The 19632-nt window shown below is 42.8% G+C and overlaps 1 protein-coding gene across 1 annotated transcript in view; it reads right to left on the bottom strand.

Annotated features, from left to right (window-relative positions):
• Positions 1 to 19632, bottom strand: part of THSD4 (thrombospondin type 1 domain containing 4) — a 750309-nt gene that overhangs the window by 499346 nt on the left and 231331 nt on the right. Inside the window, 1 exon segment of the mRNA XM_040413864.1 lies at positions 18217 to 18319. Within this exon segment, the coding sequence (XP_040269798.1) occupies positions 18217 to 18319 (103 nt within the window).

Raw genomic sequence — 19632 nt, 5'->3', positions numbered from 1 at the left:
CTTATTTATGAGCTTTGTTATACTTGAATGTAGAGGAAACACTCACTCTCTTTCTCTTTTCTCCCAATCCTTTAAAATTTGAGATCCTGTACGGACTTTGGCTGTTTAGCCTCCTCTAAATTTAGGGTTGCTCTTATTGTTTTAATAAGGAATCAGTGTCCTCAATAGAGCAAAGTGGGCACCCACATTCGTCATCCGAGTATTCGGAATCGGATCCTGAAGGTAACTCTCCCTCGTCCAAGTCATCCTCTTGGAGATCAATTTCAGAGGGTGCTGACATTACGGACATAGAAGTGGAAGGCTTTTGAGCTGCGGCAGCCAATTTAAGGTCCACAGCGCTGTTCACTTCCTCTTTAACAATGTGTCTAATATTATCCAGTAAGGATGGGGATTCTTCAGACACAATCCTTTCTAGACATTTAGAACAAAGGGGCTTCTTATATCCCGGATGGGTAGAACCTTTTTAGATATGGAGCATTTTTTGATCTGTTAAGCATATTCACCACCTTTTTGGGTCTCCCTGACCTATGGGGAAAAGGTGCATTTAGAAGGGGGCAGTTTTCTAATACTAATAAGGGATAGCCCCACGCGCCCAGGTGCCAAAAAGATAATTATCTCCCCACAGTGGAGATGATCAACATGCTCAAAAAAGAAGCTCCTCATAGGAGGGAAGCTTACCGGGCTGCTGGCCTTTTGCCGGTCTAGTGATCACTGGGGCGTCCGAATCCCCTGGTGCAGACATGTTTGCTCTGCTTTCGGAAGGCATTCCCGCTCTTTATTCAAATGCTCGTGTCCAGGGGAAAAAACGTCATCCGACACGACTCGGCGTCCTGAGATCTCGTCATTGACCCACCTCCTATCGCGATTTTACGCTGGACGCTGCCCGGGCTGCCTCCCACCGAGGACTTATGCCTAAGAACAGGAAGGACCGACCGCGCGTTCCGCGACCCCGCTCTCTGCCCGACTCGTCAGGCGCAAAAGAAAATTAACAAAATCCTGCCGCTTTTCCTAGCAGGAGGATCTCCACGCACTCCCAGAGGGACAGGAAACAACAGGAGCATGTAAGGGGAGGGGACTATTAAAAGATCTCCACGTTGTTTCCTGTCCCTGGGGGAGGCGGGGTAATCCTATCAATCGTGCCGCTGTGGGGGCGTTTGGAAAAGTATATTATTGGTATATAACACCCCGCTTCAACAGTTTTTTGGGGGGGAGACTGGTATATCACACCAGTTATAATAATTTTTCTAATTGCGTTTGTCACCGCTTACCCACTGCTGCCACAATACAAATCCACTATAATATGCTTTCTATATTAGAAAGTATATTATAAGTGTATTACACCCCTCAGTACTGCACACCTATCAATGAGTACAACCTATACCAGTCCTTAAAAAGGACTTTTGTGGACCTATATGATAGCGTTTTGTCCCTAACCAGTCTGTCCCTGCTTCACACAGCAACCTTTCCCTACACTGACAAAAGTCTGATTGTAAAACGGTGTGCCAGATCGGGTCTAATTATAAGGTAGGGGGTATGTCCAACTTTTCAATTGGCTGTCCTGTACCACCTGATGGAGTGTCATGGGTCAAAGTTCTTCAAAATGTAAAAGAATATGGCGTGCGCGAATATCGCCATATGTTCACATGTTCGGCCGAATCGCGAACGAACAAAGTTTGCCGCAAACCGCAAGGCCATCACTAGTGCCAGCTGCCCAGAGGCTAACAACAAGCTGTCCTTTGTGGAAGGAGTATCGTCTGTGTCCTCTTGTATCCCCCCAGCCACGCTACATTGATGCCCATAAGCTGCTTTGGGTGCCACCCTGCTGTTAACACGGTTCCTCCTCTTCATCATCCTCCTCATCCTGCAGAACTGTGCCCTGGCTGGACAGTTGTGTACCTGGTATCTGTTGTGCAGGAACCCACCCTCCGAGCCACTTGTGAATGACTGGCCTGATAACCATGAAATTAATCCCTCTTCCTCCTCCTGTGCCACATCCTCTTCCATCATCGCCCAAAGTATTTTTTCAAGGAGACATAGAAGAGGGATAGTAATGCTGAGGACTGTGTCATCGGTACTGGCCATGTTGGTGGAGTACTCTAAACAGCACGACACGGCACACACGTCCCCGCATGGAGACCCACTCGTTGGTGGTAAAGTAGTGCTGTCCACAAGTGACTCACCCGTGCGTGCTGCAGGCTAAAACTCCACTATCGACTGCTCTGCTCACACAGTCTCTCCAGCATGTGCAAAGTGGAGTTCCACCTTGTGAGTATCTCGCATATAAGGCGGTGAGCGGGAAGGCCGAAGTTACGCTGCTGCGCAGACAGTCGAGCAGCAGCAGGGGGAGAATGCAGAAGCTCTGACATATCGGGTAATTTTTCAGGAACCTCTGCACCACCAAATTCAGCATATGCAGCCAGCAAGGGATGTGCGTCAAACCGGCTTGCCCAAAGCTACTACGAGATTACACCCGTTATCGCACACCACCAGGCTTGAGGCTCAGCAGCACCAACCACTCATCAGTCTGTTGTTCCATGCCCGTCCACAACTCCTGCGCAGTATGGGGCTTTTCCCCCAAACAGATGAATTTCAAAACAGCCTGCTGTCGTTTCCCCTGGCTGAAGTTGGTGGTGAAGGTGCTATCACTGACCGGATGATGAGGCGGTAGAGGAGGAAGCGAGTAGAAGGAGGAGGCAACTGGAGCCAACGAGAAATGTCCTGCAATCGTCTGTGGCGGTAGGACATGCGCCAAACTGCTATCCACCTCAGGCCCAGTCGCCACTGCATTTACCCAGTGTGCAGTTAGGGGAGATATAATGTCCCTGCCCATGCTTACTGGTCCACGTATCGGTAGTTATGTGGTCCTTGCCACACAAGGGCGTTGCACAGTGCACACCTGATTTTGTCTGCAGGGCAGGGATGGCTCACCTGGAAAAGTAGTGGTGGCTGGGAACCACGTACTGTGGGACCAGCCACCGCCATAAGGTTTTAAAAGTCCTCTGTCTCCACCAGACGGAATGACAGCATTTCAAAGGCCAGGAATTTAAATGCTGGCATTCAGGGCCAGGGATCGCGAGTGGGTAGGGGGGTACTTCCTCTTTCTCTACAGTGTTTGGGGGGATGGACAGCTGAATGCTTCCATGAGGCAGTGTGGACATGCTGGGTGACGGTGGTGGTGGTGTTGCTGCCAATCCTCTGTTTGCGGAGTGGCAGTGCCACTATCACTCCAGAGGGGGAGGAAAAGGCTGAGACTGCAGCTGAAGAGGGAGCAAGAGGAGCCTGAGATCTTTTGTGGTTTTTTCAGTGAGTACTCCACTGCAGCCCGTGCTTTGCATTTAGATGACTGGTCATGCAGGTGGTGCTCAGGTTTTAGAACATTTATTCCTCACTTCAGGCTCTGATTGAACAGCGTGCAAACCACTTGCATCTTGTCGTCAAGCACATTGTCTGAAGAACAACCACGCCAACGGAACACCATGGAGCTAGCTTGGTGTGCACAGTCCCCTGGTTTGGTGGGCAGTAGCATTCGTACTGCTAGGGGATGACCACTTTGCTTTTTGCACCTTTGCTTCCTCTTTTTGCTGTGTGGCTGGAGCTGTGTCACACGTAGACCTTGATTCCATGTGGGGTCTAGGACCTCATCATCCTTCACATCATATCCACCCACTCTTCACACCCCTGCCCTCCTTGCCGGTCTGCACACAGAAGAAAGCCGCAGCATTTGGCACCTGTGTTTCGCCATCATCAGAGACGTGCTGCAGTGGTCCTCCCATGTCCACATCCTGATACATAAGTTGGTAGGGGCATCAGTGCACTCAATCTCTTCCATTTCTGGGGCAGGCTAGAGGATGGCCCACAGAAACCCTGCCAGCATAGTCATCAAAAAGCATAAGAGACTGCTGCATGACTTGGGCTCAGACTGCTTGGCTGATTTGCAAGGGGTGAGGTGAAAGACAGATTGCCCATATGGGCTGCAGGTGCCAACATTGCGGTTTCAGCAGGGGACCGGGTGGGATACAGTGTGAAGGAACTGGAGGCACTGTAAGCCATCCAATCTACAACCGCCTCTACTTGTTCTGGCCTCACCATTTGTTACACACTGTATTCGGGCCTACAAAATGACGTTGAACGTCCTGTCCCCTACGTGCAACCTGAAGAAGGTGTTTTCCTTTGGGCGTGTAACTGGCACAGATCGACCACGGTCCTCTCCCTGCAACAGGAGCTCCACCAGCACCACGACCAGGGCCACGTCCCTTTTTTGATGCTCTCCCTCTTTCTTTGAGGTCACACCACCGAACAAACAGACAGATTAACTATATTAATTTCCCTGTCACGTATGCAGAGCAGGTGTACCTCACACCAAAAATGGGTATATGGTCACCAGCCGAACTAACAGTCAGATTAACTATATTAATTTCCTGTCACGTATAAAGTGCACGTGTATCTCACACCAAAAATGGTATATGTCACCCATCAAACTAACATGACGGATTAACTATTATATTTTTGTGCCAGGGGTACAAAAATGGTGCATTGCACCCACCAAAATATCACTATATGTCACCCACAGAATTAACAGCCATATTATATTATATTTCTGTGTCAGGGGTGCAAAACTGGTGTATTGCACCCACCAAAAATATAGGTTCATCCACAAAACAAATAGCCAGATTCCTAACACTCTTCCTCGTTTCAGCCGCCTGCTTCCTGTCCCTGCAATACTCAGAGCTTGATGGCGGTGCTACACGTGATCCAGCTTGTATAGAGGCTTGGTCACATGATGCACCGGCCAATCACAGCCAAGCCATTACTAGGCATGCCTGTGATGGCTTCTAAGTGCCCACAGCTTAAAAGCTTGTTTGATTGGCTGCCCTGCAGCCTTTCAAAAGCTTTATTAAATGCCCGAACACCGAACTCGAACCCAAACTTTTCCGGCAAAGTTCGTGTTTGGGTCCAGGTACCAGAACTCGCAAAGTTCGGTGCGGACCCCGAACTTTACAGTTTGGGTTCGCTCAACACTACTCCTGTACAAAACTGATGTACAGTATCATGCAGAACACAAGGCATGAGGAGGCAGGACATGACACAGGTATTTTCTCTTTGATGTTCTTTGGATTACTGTGCCATGCTACTTACAATTACATTTTTTTTCTAATCTGTCAAATATCTAGTAATCCAATCTTAGTTTTCTATAAGGAATAATAAAGTGATGGTAGCAACCACAGGGTTATAAGAATAGATGGTCCAGAATTGTTATTACATGGGGAATGCAAGTACAGTATTTGATATAACAGACATGTCAGGTAGTGGTGACAAGTCCTCTTTAAATTACCAAATCAATAAATACAGTCTCAGTTATAATTAATATATACAAACAGCTTATTTTATATGGGAGTACTTTGCTCTCCTTTTTAATTCTTTCGCTATAATAGTCTAGTTCTCATAATCCCTTCTAAATACAACATCGTTTTGGAGGGGTTGTCTCACTAAGCAGCCCCTTTTCAGATTGAAGCAGGTTAGCCTCATAGCCTCTGCAGGATCAGTTATTATTATATGAAAGTGGAATGAAGGCCGATCCAATTATATATGAAGGTCAGGCCTAGCAGAGTGAGAGACTAATAGAGATGGGCCTGAGGAGGAAACAACCAACTAGGTCCTAGTAAGGTACATGAAATGGCGTTCTTCTAAAGCAAAATCATTTAAAAGGGGTTCTCGGGAACAAAGAAAATAAAAATACTTAAATATTACTTTATTATAAATATATTCCCAAATATCTTTCATTAGTTAAATAGGCTTGTTTTGTTAGGGAGGAAACATTAGGAGAAATAAAATTGGATAAGTCCTATTAGTATGCACAAAACCTGTCCTAATACACACTCAAGGACAAGTTACTTCAAAACACTGATGTAACAAACTTACCTGTCCAGGCTCCAGCGGCATAATCCTTAGCCTCGACAAGGCCACGTCCCGAGACACGCACTGCTGAGTCACGCCCCCGGTGGATGCGACGGCGTCCTTAGCAACAGGAAGCATGCTCTGTTGCTCCCTGCAGTGGGAGTGTGCTGGTAGAGGGTTAGCATGGGCTGATTGCTCTGCTGCTCTTATGACTGTGTCTAGTGTGTCTGACTAATGGAGCACTGGAGTGAATGGACCTATCAGGTTTCTGATCCAGGACTCTGCGCTCTAATTTAAATCCATCCATACAACATTGCCAGTGATAGTCTTTGACTCACTAGCTGTGTTCCTGGTTCTTGTTCCTGTGCTCATTTGGAATGCTCGTGCTTTTGACCCCGGCTTGTCTTCTGACCACACTTTGTCCCTCATTTGGTAATGCGTAGTCTGTCTGTTCTGACCTATTTTTGTACAACGCTGGTATGGTGTTTGTCGGTCTGTCTTTGCTTGTTAGTGTGTCTCTGCACTTAATTAGCGTAGGACCGGTGACCAGTTGCTATCTAAGGCTTGTTCTGCAAGTAGGAAAGGAAAGTGGGCTGGGTTCTAGCCTTAGGGCTCACTGTCCTTGTCTGTCCTTACCTACAGTCGTAACAACAAAGCTGCGCCGACTAGTAGATGGTCTGGGATCTATATAGTGGGGCCAATACAGTTATAATACATGAAATATATATAAAGATATAAATACATTTCTTCACCCTGTTGCTGCTCATCGATCAACGTGGCCAGCTATGTCAGGGAGCTCGTCCCCTGAACTCCTGACGTGCTGAGTATTGAACCAGCTACCGGGTATGATGCCTGTGTGAGTGGTAAGCGCTCACCACAGTCAAAGCAGGGAGGTAAAGGGAAGATCCTCTACTGTACATAGGACAGTAATACACTATAACTGACCTGTATCGGTCAGCTTGCCGCTCATTTTATGCTATAGAGAAGATTTATCAATGTGGTACAAAACTGGCATAAAAATTGCTAAAGGGTCACTGAGCTTTCAAAAAAACTTTTGATATGCCATAGCGTTATGTCTGAGTGGTAAGACCCCCATCGATCTCTAGCATGAGGAGAGAAAAGCACTTGCGTAGCGGATTGTTTCTCCTCGCAGCAGAAGATGGAGAGCTATGGGTCCATCTCAATTCTGTCTCCTGCAGTCAGGAGATAGAGTGCACTACATCAGTTGGTATGACATAGCAAAAGTTTAGTGAAAGATCATTGACCCTAATGCATGTCAGAGCTGATGCGCAATCTGTGCCAGTTTTTAGAGCAGTTGCTAAAAAAAGGATACAATCTACAGATTTATGTGCACTGCTACCAGTATGTAGCAGATGCAGTTGTTACATAGCACTAGAACTTTTTGCTGCAGATAGCTCAGTAATTGCAGAATTGAAAAGCATGATAAATAATGTATAATAATCCTGTTTTGAACACACTCGAGCCAAGCATGAAAACGCCCAGGTGCATAGGAGCAAGGGCCATAGGGACATATCTCTAACGTGGCACATGTTTTTTGACCTAATGTTCTACAGAATGCAACAATTTGAATAATCTTTTGGATAATTTATAAGTATCTATTGTACATCAACATAAATATATTCTCAAGAGATATGCTTCATATGCAGGTGTGAAAACGCAAGTCATATGGTACTTTCCAAAATACAGGTCTAAGGGAAAAGGCATAATGGAGTGTTGCTATAAAAAAAAAAACTCTGAAGAAAATGATTTCACTAACAACATATTTTTTCTTACTTATAGAGCTAAGCTCTAAAGTAGTATCACATTTTATGGCTCACCCGCAAAACTTCTTCGTGAATGTCTCTATGGGTTTATGCACATCCTTGCTTTAAATAAAGAAAAGATTATCACTTCCTGTCTCAGATTGTGCATCAGAGATTCGTGTCATGTCCAGGGACTTATTCATCACATTTATGAAAAATGTTAAGAAAATGCGATGACCTGTGATTATACGTGGAGCAAGTGATATGGGAATAACTTTATGCTTAAGGAGCAGATAGAATCCAACAAGTTTCCTGGACCTGTCATATAAAATAAATTACATTTACATCAGGAACACTCTTTATAACACTACAACTGGAACTAGCACAGTACCTAGCACACTCATATAAAACAAGCTGCAATTCCAGAACAATAGTATACAGTTTACAATTAATAAAATTGAGTCAAAGTCAATGTTATTTTTTTAACCCCTTCAGGACGAAGCCCATTTTAGTTTTAGAATTTTTGCTTTTTCCTCCCAACAAGAGCCATGACTTTTTTAAAGGGAGTTTTTTCACCTAAAATTACCAATATAGAACACTAACATCAGGATCTCCCATTACATTCCCCATATTAGATTGCTACCTTCCATATTGCTGTCCATCGCTGATTTTCTCAGAAAAACACTTTTATTCAATATGTTAATTAGCTTCTGAAGGTGCCCAGGGCGGCGTTCATGCGGCCGTTGCCCAGGCCCCTCGCACTTTTCATATGAAACCCCTCTCCTTTCAACTCTCTGGCCCGCCCTAGGTTCTTCTGATTACGTCCTCCTCTTAGTGAGAAATCCACCGCCAGCGCCGTTCACAAGATTCGCAGCACCTGCGCACTTCATTCCCTATTATGGGCAGAGGCACAAGAGTGTTAATGCGCATGTGCTGGCCCGATCTAGCCGGCCTTGTGCCTCTGCCCCATAATGGGGAATGAAGTGCTCAGGCACGGCGAATTTTGTGAACGGCGCTGGCGCTGGATTCTCACTAAGAGGAGGACGAAATCAGAAGAACTTAGGGAGGGCCAGAGGGGTTTTTATATGAAAAGTGGCGAGGGCCTGGGCAACTGCCGCATGAACGCCGCCCCTGGGCACCTTCAGAATCTAATTAACATATTGAATAAAAGTGTTTTTCTGAGAAAATCAGCGATGGACAGCAATATGGAAGGTAGCATTCTAATATGGGGAATGTAAAGGAGATCCTGATGTTAGTGTTCTATAATGGTGATTTTAGGTGAAAGACTCCCTTTAATTTTCCGTTCAGCCATATGAGGGCTTATTGTTTGTGGGACCAGTTGTGTTTTTTAATGGCACCATTTAGTTTACCATGTTCTTGCATTGGAAAACAGAGGGGAAAAATATTTTTGGAGTGAAATGGAAAAAAAATCCAGGTTTTGATATTACTGTGTGCTAAAAATGATAAGACATCCTTTATCTGCGAGTAAATACAATTACGGTGGTACTAGATTTGTATAGTTTTTATTTTGTTTTACCACTTTAAAAAAATAAACACAAAAAATTAACATTTTCTTGCATCACCATTTTTTGACAGTGATAACTTTTTAAAATTTCCATCCACAGAGCTGTGTGAGGGCCTTGTTTTATGTGGAACAAACTATAGCTTTAATTGGTATCATGTTTTTGGGATACATATGACTTTTTGAACACTGTTAGGCAATTTTTTAGAGGGGACAAAGTGACTAAAAATGGCGAATCATGTTACAGTATACACTGTGCAGGAAAAATATATTTATATTTTAATAGTTCGGACATTTTCAAACACGGATAACTGTTTATTTTTGACTATTTATTTAATATGTAAATTGAGAAAGGGGGGCTATTTGAATTATTGCTTAATTCTACGTGGCATTGATTCAACAAGGTGATGATGGCATTCTTTAGAAATGTTGGCCCATATTGATAGGATAGCTCTTTGCAGTTGATGGAGATTTGAGGGATGCACATCCAGGGCACGAAGCTCCCGTTCCACCACATCCCAAAGATGCTCTATTGGGTTGAGATCTGGTGACTGTGGGGGCCATTTTAGTACAGTGAACTCATTGTCATGTTCAAGAAACCAATTTGAAATTATTCGAGCTTTGAGACATGGTGCATTATCCTGCTGGAAGTAGCCATCAGAGGATGGATACATGTTCTCATTCTGTTTACGCCAAATTCAGACTCTACCATATGAATGTCTTAACAGAAATCGAGACTCATCAGACAGGCAACATTTTTTCCAGTCTTCAACAGTCCAATTTTGGTGAGCTCGTGCAAATTGTACCCTTTTTTTCCTATTTGTAGTGGAGATGAGTGGTACCCGGTGGGTCTTCTGCTGTTGTAGCCCATCCGCCTCAAGGTTGTGCGTGTTGCTTTGCTGCATACCTCGGTTTGTAACGAGTGGGTATTTCAATCAACGTTGCTCTTCTATCAGCTTGATCAGTTGGCACCATTCTCTCTGACCTCTAGCATCCACAATGCATTTTTGCCCACAGGACTGCCACATACTGGATGTTTTTCCCTTTTCACACCATTCTTTGTAAACCCTAGGAAATGGTTGTGCGTGAAAATCCCAGTAACTGAGCAGATTGTGAAATACTCAGACCGGCCCGTCTGGCACCAACAACCATGCCATGCTCAAAATTGCTTAAATCACCTTCTTTCCCATTCTGACATTCAGTTTGGAGTTCAGGAGATTGTCTTGACCAGGACCACACCCCTAAATGCATTGAAGCAACTGCCATGTGAATGGTTGACTAGATAATTGCATTAATGAGAAATAGAACAGGTGTTAATTCTTTAGGTGAGTGTATATATATTATTTTTTTACTTTTTAAATAATTAAGTTTAGCCCCCATCAAGGGGCTAGAACTGTGATCTTCTGATCGCTTGTCCCATAGACCAAAATAGAAAACTATTATAGTCTATAAGATTCTGATACTCTGCTAGCTGAGCCAAATTTGGTCTACCGCTTTACAGGCAGTTTACCATGACAGGCCTGGGAACCTTCAGCAGGCCCAAGGCTGACATGGTAACCAATCGTAGCCATGCGATTTCACTGTGTGGGTTCCGATTAGAAGGCAGAGGGAGCCCCCTCCCTCTGCCTAACTCTATAGAGCCTGTCTAACTCGCTACTGACCGTGGCATCTGAGGGTTTAAATAGTGGGTTCTGCGTCATCAACTATACTGGTCTTTGTGGCCGAGTGCCTGCTATATTATACAGCAGGAACCCGCCATGTATGGAGTGGGCTCAGAGCAGCAGCCTGCTGCATACAGTCCCCTACACATTATCACATACATGTACATGATAACACATATAAGGGTTTAATGTCACTTTTTGCTTTTTAATTTAGCTGATATTTTTGGCTAGTAGGCATTCTCCAAATGTCTTACATCTATGATTTTACCTTATTACTTTTCTACTGTGGATTCTTTTTTAGTGTTAAGGGTACACAGCAAAGGAAACAAGGGCACATTTTCCACATACAGTACATGCATAATGGGGGTAAAAATCATGGGAGAAAAGGGTAGAATAATAACACAAAATGAATCAGTAACAAAAACATTAAATAACTACCCCCAACAGGTCCACATATGTGTAGAGGTATTAAGTTAAAACACAAACAACACAAATTTTTTCGCCCCATATACCTGTTTTTTTCAAGGCAGTACTTTTCTTCCCCTGTTCTCACTTTCACTGCCTCCTGGCAGGATGTTTACATACAGGACTTCCCATTTTCATCAGCTTCCTGACAGGTTTTCCAACCAAACCCAGCATGCTTTGCTCTGTAATGTTCCACGGGGCTTGCTCCACCTCGCTAATATGGAAATGGGAGCTAATAAGGAGGGGGAGGGGCATGTCTAAAAGCCCTGTAAAACATTACAGAGCAAATAATGCTGAGTTTGGTTGGAAAACACAACAGGAAGATGATGAAACAGGAAGTCCTGCATGTAAACATCCTGCAGGATGCAGCAAAGCTGAGAAAAGGGGAAGGAAGTAATGACCTGAAAAATAGGTATATGGGGGCAAAAAAATGCATTGTTTGGAGTTCTCTGGGCATAAATACCATATGTCACTATAAAACTGGAGAACCTTTTTAACATATTTAACAGCAAACAGGAAAAGGAAAAAAGGAAAATCTAAAGTAAGACTGGGAATAAAGGAATCAAGAGGTGTAATAAAAAAATGGAATGGAAGGGGAGTAGCAGCACTAAAGGACAGATGCTGTCAATGCATTAAGGAATCAAACAAAGCTGGTTATTCTCTCTAGCCCTTGTAGAGGGGTCGAAACTTAAACTGCGGCCCAAAGCACTGCTCATTTAAAATGGGAGGATCAAGTGCATGGCCAATGAATGGTCTTAATTCCTTAAATAACCTAGGTGCTTTAACATCTGTGAAACAGATGCCAATTATTGTCAGACAAGACTGGACAGAAATGAACAAAGACAAGATTATCATTAGTGTTAGGCCTCATGCACACGGCCGTTGTTTTGGTCCGCATCCGAGACGCAGTTTTTGCGGCTCAAATTCGGACCCATTCACTTCAATGGGGCCGCAAAAGATGCGGACAGCACTCCATGTGCTTTCCGCATCCGTTGCTCCATTCCGGGGCCCGCTAAAAAAATAAAACCTGTCCTATTCTTGTCCATTTTGCAGACAAGTATAGGCAGTTATATCAATGGCCTGTCCATGCCATTCCGCAAATTGCGGAATGCACACGTACGGCATCCGTGTTTTGCTGATCGGCAATTTGTGGACCGCAAAACACACAACGGTCGTGTGCATGTAGCCTTAAAGCATCCAAAGTGCAATTCGATCCAAAGATTGGGAAAAATCTTGTTCATAACGAATTTTCTCACGCTTCATGGTAACAAATAATTTTTTCCCTAAAATGGCGGCTACACATGTTACAAAATAAAAGTAAGAAGCCCGAAAACACAAGATCACCATAATGCCGTGCAGACAGCTAATTAGGCAGTTAGCCAGCCCCTGTGATGTCACAGCCTTTTAAAAAGCCTAATCCTGCACGGTCTCCGCCATTTCACTGAGGACTGAGCATAGGGAGAGACGTGACAAGCGTTAGGGACAGTGTTGCTAAAAGATTTTAATTGTGGAAATATTGGATAGAGAGAGAGCAGGGATAGTGTGTGTAGGGAGATCGTAGGGCGAGCATAGAAGACTGCATAGACAGTGCAGGCACTGTAATCTGAAGTTTAATGAATGGATCTATAGGAGACAGTACAATTTGCATGAATCCCTGTGTAAGGCACATAGCTATCTAATTAAACAGTGTCCTTCTTGTTTTATAGATAAGTAAATCCATTAGGCCTTCATTATCAAATTGGGGTGAATAAGCTGTCTAATTTTATTGTTATTGGGTAGCAGGGGCATAGTTATAGGGGCAGCAGGGAAGCGGCTGCTTTGGGGCCCAAACTCAGAAAGGGGCCCACCCAGGAAGAGGACTAAAAGATTTGATTGTCAGCGCCCCCTCAACAGTATTAACAATCACATAATATACAGTGACAGTATATACAGTTCATGACATACAGTATACATGTAGGAAATGGATGGAGCGGCTGCTGGGCCTCATCTGAGAGAGCGATCTTGACTAGCCGCAGGAGTGAAGGTTGCACAGGAGGAAAGGGCTGCAAAGAAGTTGCTGGGCAGGGCCCTTTCAAAAATATGCCATGGGGCCCAGTCATTTCTAGTTATGCCACTGTTGGGGTGTCCATCTTTTTAAATAGATAAGCAATTCTATTACACCTTGATTCTCAAACTGGGGTTAATAAGCTGCCTAATTTAACTGTAATTGGTGTGTCCACCTTTTCTATAGATAAACAATTATATTAGGCCTTAATTCCCAAATTGGGTGAATAACCTGTCTACTTCTACTGTTAGTGGGTTGTCCATATTGTTTAATAGATAAACAATTCTAGTATGCCTTGATTCTCAAATTGGGGTGTATAATCTGTCTAGTTCTACTGTTATTGGGGTGTCCACCTTGTTTTTAAATAAGCAACTCTATTATGCCTTGATTCTCTAATTGGGATGAATAATCTGTCTAGTTCTACTGTTATTGGGGTGTACATCTTGTTTATTACATAAGCAATTCTATTAGGCCTTGATTCTCAAATTGGGTAAATAAGCTGTCTAATTCTACTGTTATTGGGGCACCTGTCACAGTAAGGCCCCCTTCACATGGGCGTCGCGGGTGAGGGCCGGAGGAGATGCAGATGCGTTCAGGGAAAATCGTGTGAGTAGGCACGCAATTTCAGTCAATTTTGACTGTGATTGCGTCCGTTGTTCAGTTGGGGTATCTTGGGGTGTCTTGGGGTGTCTTCTTTCAAAATGGGGTCACATGTGGGGTATTTATACTGCCCTGGCATTTTAGGGGCCCTAAAGCGTGAGAAGAAGTCTGGAATCAAATGTCTAAAAATGCCCTCCTAAAAGGAATTTGGGCCCCTTTGCGCACCTAGGCTGCAAATAAAAGTGTCACACATGTGGTATCGCCGTACTCAGGAGAAGTTGGGCAATGTGTTTTGGGGTGTCTTTTTACATATACCCATAGGAATTTTGTTTTGCTGTTTAACAAAATTCATAGGTCCTTTTTCATGTCAGTGTTACCCAGTGTTTTAACCATTTAGTATGTACAGGTGACTTGCATTATTCCTTCCCATGTGCATAACCTTACATTTGTCAGTGTTAAACCTCATCTGCCACTTATCTGCCCAAGCCTCCAATCTATCCAGATTTTCTGTAGCTTTATACTGTCCTCTTCAGTGTTAATTACTTTACCAGAATATATAAATATATAAATATCATTCTTCAACATCACACTCATCCTGGATAATTTTAACATAAACTTTGAACCACACTTTTAAATGAAATCTAACATGTAACACGGATGCGCATATACAGGGAGTGCAGAATTATTAGGCAAGTTGTATTTTTGAGGATTAATTTTATTATTGAACAACAACCATGTTCTCAATGAACCCAAAAAACTCATTAATATCAAGCTGAATATTTTTGGAAGTAGTTTTTAGTTTGTTTTTAGTTTTAGCTATTTTAGGGGGATATCTGTGTGTGCAGGTGACTATTACTGTGCATAATTATTAGGCAACTTAACAAAAAACAAATATATACCCATTTCAATTATTTATTTTTACCAGTGAAACCAATATAACATCTCAACATTCACAAAAATACATTTCTGACATTCAAAAACAAAACAAAAACAAACAGTGACCAATATAGCCACCTTTCTTTGCAAGGACACTCAAAAGCCTGCCATCCATGGATTCTGTCAGTGTTTTGATCTGTTCACCATCAACATTGCGTGCAGCAGCAACCACAGCCTCCCAGACACTGTTCAGAGAGGTGTACTGTTTTCCCTCCTTGTAAATCTCACATTTGATGATGGACCACAGGTTCTCAATGGGGTTCAGATCAGGTGAACAAGGAGGACATGTCATTAGATTTTCTTCTTTTATACCCTTTCTTGCCAGCCACGCTGTGGAGTACTTGGACGCGTGTGATGGAGCATTGTCCTGCATGAAAATCATGTTTTTCTTGAAGGATGCAGACTTCTTCCTGTACCACTGCTTGAAGAAGGTGTCTTCCAGAAACTGGCAGTAGGACTGGGAGTTGAGCTTGACTCCATCCTCAACCCGAAAAGGCCCCACAAGCTCATCTTTGATGATACCAGCCCAAACCAGTACTCCACCTCCATCTTGCTGGCGTCTGAGTCGGGACTGGAGCTCTCTGCCCTTTACCAATCCAGCCACGGGCCCATCCATCTGGCCCATCAAGACTCACTCTCATTTCATCAGTCCATAAAACCTAGAAAAATTTGTCTTGAGATATTTCTTGGCCCAGTCTTGACGTTTCAGCTTGTGTGTCTTGTTCAGTGGTGGTCGTCTTTCAGCCTTTCTTACCTTGGCCATGTCTCTGAGTATTGCACACCTTGTGCTTTTGGGCACTCCAGTGATGTTGCAGCTCTGAAATATGGCCAACTGGTGGCAAGTGGCATCTTGGCAGCTGCACGCTTGACTTTTCTCGTTCATGGGCAGTTATTTGCGCCTTGGTTTTTCCACACGCTTCTTGCGACCCTGTTGACTATTTTGAATGAACGCTTGATGTTCGATGATCACGCTTCAGAAGCTTTGCAATTTTAAGAGTGCTGCATCCCTCTGCAAGATATCTCACTATTTTTGACTTTTCTGAGCCTGTCAAGTCCTTCTTTGACCCATTTTGCCAAAGGAAAGGAAGTTGCCTAATAATTATGCACACCTGATATAGGGTGTTGATGTCATTAGACCACACCCCTTCTCATTACAGAGATGCACATCACCTAATATGCTTAATTGGTAGTAGGCTTTCGAGCCTATACAGCTTGGAGTAAGACAACATGCATAAAGAGGATGATGTGGTCAAAATACTCATTTGCCTAATAATTCTGTACAGGGTGTAAGCCACTTGCTATAGCTAACTTATATTTTATAGATGTCAGATACTGGTAAAAATCTTTCTACACATACACATTAAAACTTTAATAATTCTAACCTGGCTTAGCTGAACTTCATACAATACCTCAAGTACACTATGTTTTCATTAGAAAATCTAATGTTTGTCTGAAGCAGCAGGACATTAAGCTTTGGATTGGATACAAAGAGAGAATTAATCAGATGGATATAAAATGCCATCCAGGTCCCCAAGGGGACAAGAAATGAGATTTCCCTTGGACAAGAGGACAATAGTTGGCAAACAAGAACATCATTAAAAATTGATTATGTAAGAAACAAGAGAGGTTCATCTTTAAACTTGGATATATTTTACTTACCAAACTCAAAAATGATTCGGACACCTGGAAAACTGATTTCAATAGATTTAGAGCAGCTTTCTTCCTGAACATGCATTATGGTATAATTAACTGTAACACTACTTACTGTCAAGTCGTACTACTTACATGTCATAGTTTTATTCCGTCAATTTATCGGCATGTTTGCCGTGCTGCCGCCGGTCAGTGGGGCCGGAGCGGTAGTCTGCGGGCACGCGTGCACTAGCGGCAGCACGGATCCGACAGGCTGTTCACCCACCGAAACAGCCGGCCGGAGTTCCTTGCCGCTAGTGTGAAAGTAGCCTTAGATGTGACTGTTCAGGACCGTTAACACAATAATTGGAGGAAAAAAATGATCAAATTATTTATTGGTTTGGTTCTCTAGAGCCATGGAATGGCTATGTGTTTTATATCCAGGATATTAAGTTATGTAGGATATTAAGTTATTCAAAGGTACTTCAGAAGCAGCACAGCTTGCTATTCTAAGCTGTTTTTGTGGCTCCTATACACAAAAATTGGAAGTATGGAAACAGTGGAGCACTGGCCCACCAGGACCACCTGGTGCTTGGCTCATAGTCCCATCTTACTTTAGAAATGGCGAGAATGGACAACCGATTTAAGCGAAAGAAAAAAATACATTGTTATGATAGAATATTTAGTTTGAGAAACAAAATGAAATATGATCCCTATTTTAAGAGTAAGAAAATACAGCATAAAATACAGATGTAAAATACTAGAAAACAAACTATAGCTCCTTCAGGAACATTAGTATATATAATATTAAATGAATTAAGCATAAAGAGGTTTTCCCACAAAAATCATTTATCCCCTTATCCACAGGACAAGGGATGCATGTCTGATCAGTGGGACCTAACCATTGGGGCCCCATCGATCAGAAAAGCAGAGTCCCGTTTTCCCTGCTTTCAAGAAAAGTCTATTGCTCATATCTGTGCTGCTCAATTCAATTTCATGGGACAGTTGGAGATAGTAGAGCATCAGCAAATGTGCAACTGATGCTTCATTCAAATGGGGAAACACATGATCACCATTCTTGTGGTCCAAGCGATCAGGCATCAAATTTTTGTTGGAAAACTCCTTTAGCCTCTTCACAATAACTGATGTAATAGTACTCCAACATAGGGCATAGGAGGAGTATTGTGCGGGATCATCAGGTGATTGCGCTCCATACGAGGCAGGTGTTGGCTGTGTAATATAGCTGGCACTTGGCTGCAATGCCCAGGATTGGAGTTAACTCCATCTCCAGTCATTTAACCCATCAGATGCCATGGTGACCATGGTTAGACAGAGGGGCAGAAATCCCCTGTTGAGAAATCATGGGACTACAATTGGTTGCTATTGCAGCATCGGCCTCTTGTGAAGGCTCCAGGCTGCCATAGTAGGTTGTCTGCTAATCCATGCTTTAATCATGATTGCTTTGTTTTGGTTCTTGATGCTTTTTAATGCTGCTTTTGTGTTATTCCTGTGTGTGTTAAGATAGCGAAGAAAAAGGCCTAAAACTACTCAAATGTTTAGCAAAAGGAGGTTTCTTAATTTAGATTCATGGGGATGTAAGATTCACTGTTATGATACAGAAATAAAAGTGTACACTGGTTTTTAAAGTTTAATAACTGCAATAATAGTGATAATAATAGAGTATAATAATTATAATGTCACCTTCTGAAAATGGCTCCCATTCATACAGTCGGCCCATAAATGGCTTGTTGTTGTAGGATGCGCACTGCACTGCTCTGGTGCCTCTGTTGTTACCAGGACACAGCTGTGAAAGCAAACAACCAGACATGAGTTTATAATGCAGACTTAATGGTTGTTTCTGCAAGGATTTTGTATAATGCTAACAATGATATAATATATACATCCTTAGCATAGTGAAATGCAACCCCTATGTACAGAACATTTAGAAATGAGTTGAACCTATATGATGCTAAAATGTAATTGTATTTATGAAAGTCATTCAGCTTCTACCTTCTGATGCCATGAAAAAGAAAGGCACTGATCCTCAAAATGACCAGCCATAGCATAGGCTGGGAGGATAGCTACTATATAAAAGTTAATTAATAAATTAATATAGACATGTGGCATAAGGCTACAGGGTTTGTACAATAGTCTAACACTCACTGTTAAACCCCTTACCCACCCAGGCCCTGTTTGGGCCTTAAAGGCTTTAAACAACTTTTGGGGCATTTTTTATGATTGCATTTAAGTCATTTTGCCTGCAAAATTTCCCGGAAAAGGTGTACACAGCCTTTAAGATTCAGTCTATTTTCAAACTGTCACCTTCTGTGTTACACTGGGTCCCATTATGTTGCTGTTCTGATGATTCAGTCTGTAGCCCTTATCTCAGAATTCATGACAGCTCATAAAAGTCATATACAGTAATATTCTTTCTGAATATAAAAATGGGGATTTAAAAAAAAAATTAAGACCAATTAAAAAATATATTTTTATCCAAAATGAGTACAATGTAATCATAATAAAACACTGCCCCCAAATGTGTTCATAGCCTTTAATCATTAAGCATTATCATATATGATATGATAATTTAATAGTTTGTTACCGACACAGCAAAACAACAGTTATATGTGGGTTCATATTTTTCAGTTTTTTAAATTCAGTTTTTATTGTTTTTTCAAAAGATATCAATGAACACTCTTTAGAAGCAGCAAAATTACGGTGGGGCTACATATGCAGTCGTATGGTAATTGAGCATACACTTTTAAGGCAAGATAATGTCATTACAGCCCACCAAAACATGACAGATAATGTGTACATAGAAGATAAGTCAGAAAAGGTGTAAGATTTACTGTATATGTAGGAAGTGTAGGGATTTGCTCTGGTAGGCAGGGTAAGCGGACGTAATACAGAGGCAAGACCATGGTTAAAAAACAAAAGTCCAGTGTTTATTCACACAAAAAGGCAGAAAAGAAAAACAAATGCATCACAGGGTCCTGGTGTTAATTACACCCAGAATCACACAAATCTTCTGGCACTCCACAGGGCTTTGGGGCGCCTGACTCCCAGCAGACGTCTCTCATGCGGCTCTCAAACACAGAGTTTCCACAGCTCCACTTT

This window comes from Bufo bufo, chromosome 1 (genome assembly GCF_905171765.1).
Source record: "Bufo bufo chromosome 1, aBufBuf1.1, whole genome shotgun sequence".
Lineage (NCBI taxonomy): Eukaryota > Metazoa > Chordata > Amphibia > Anura > Bufonidae > Bufo > Bufo bufo.
Note: the sequence above shows the minus strand (reverse complement) of the source record. Positions and strands in the feature narration are given on the sequence as shown.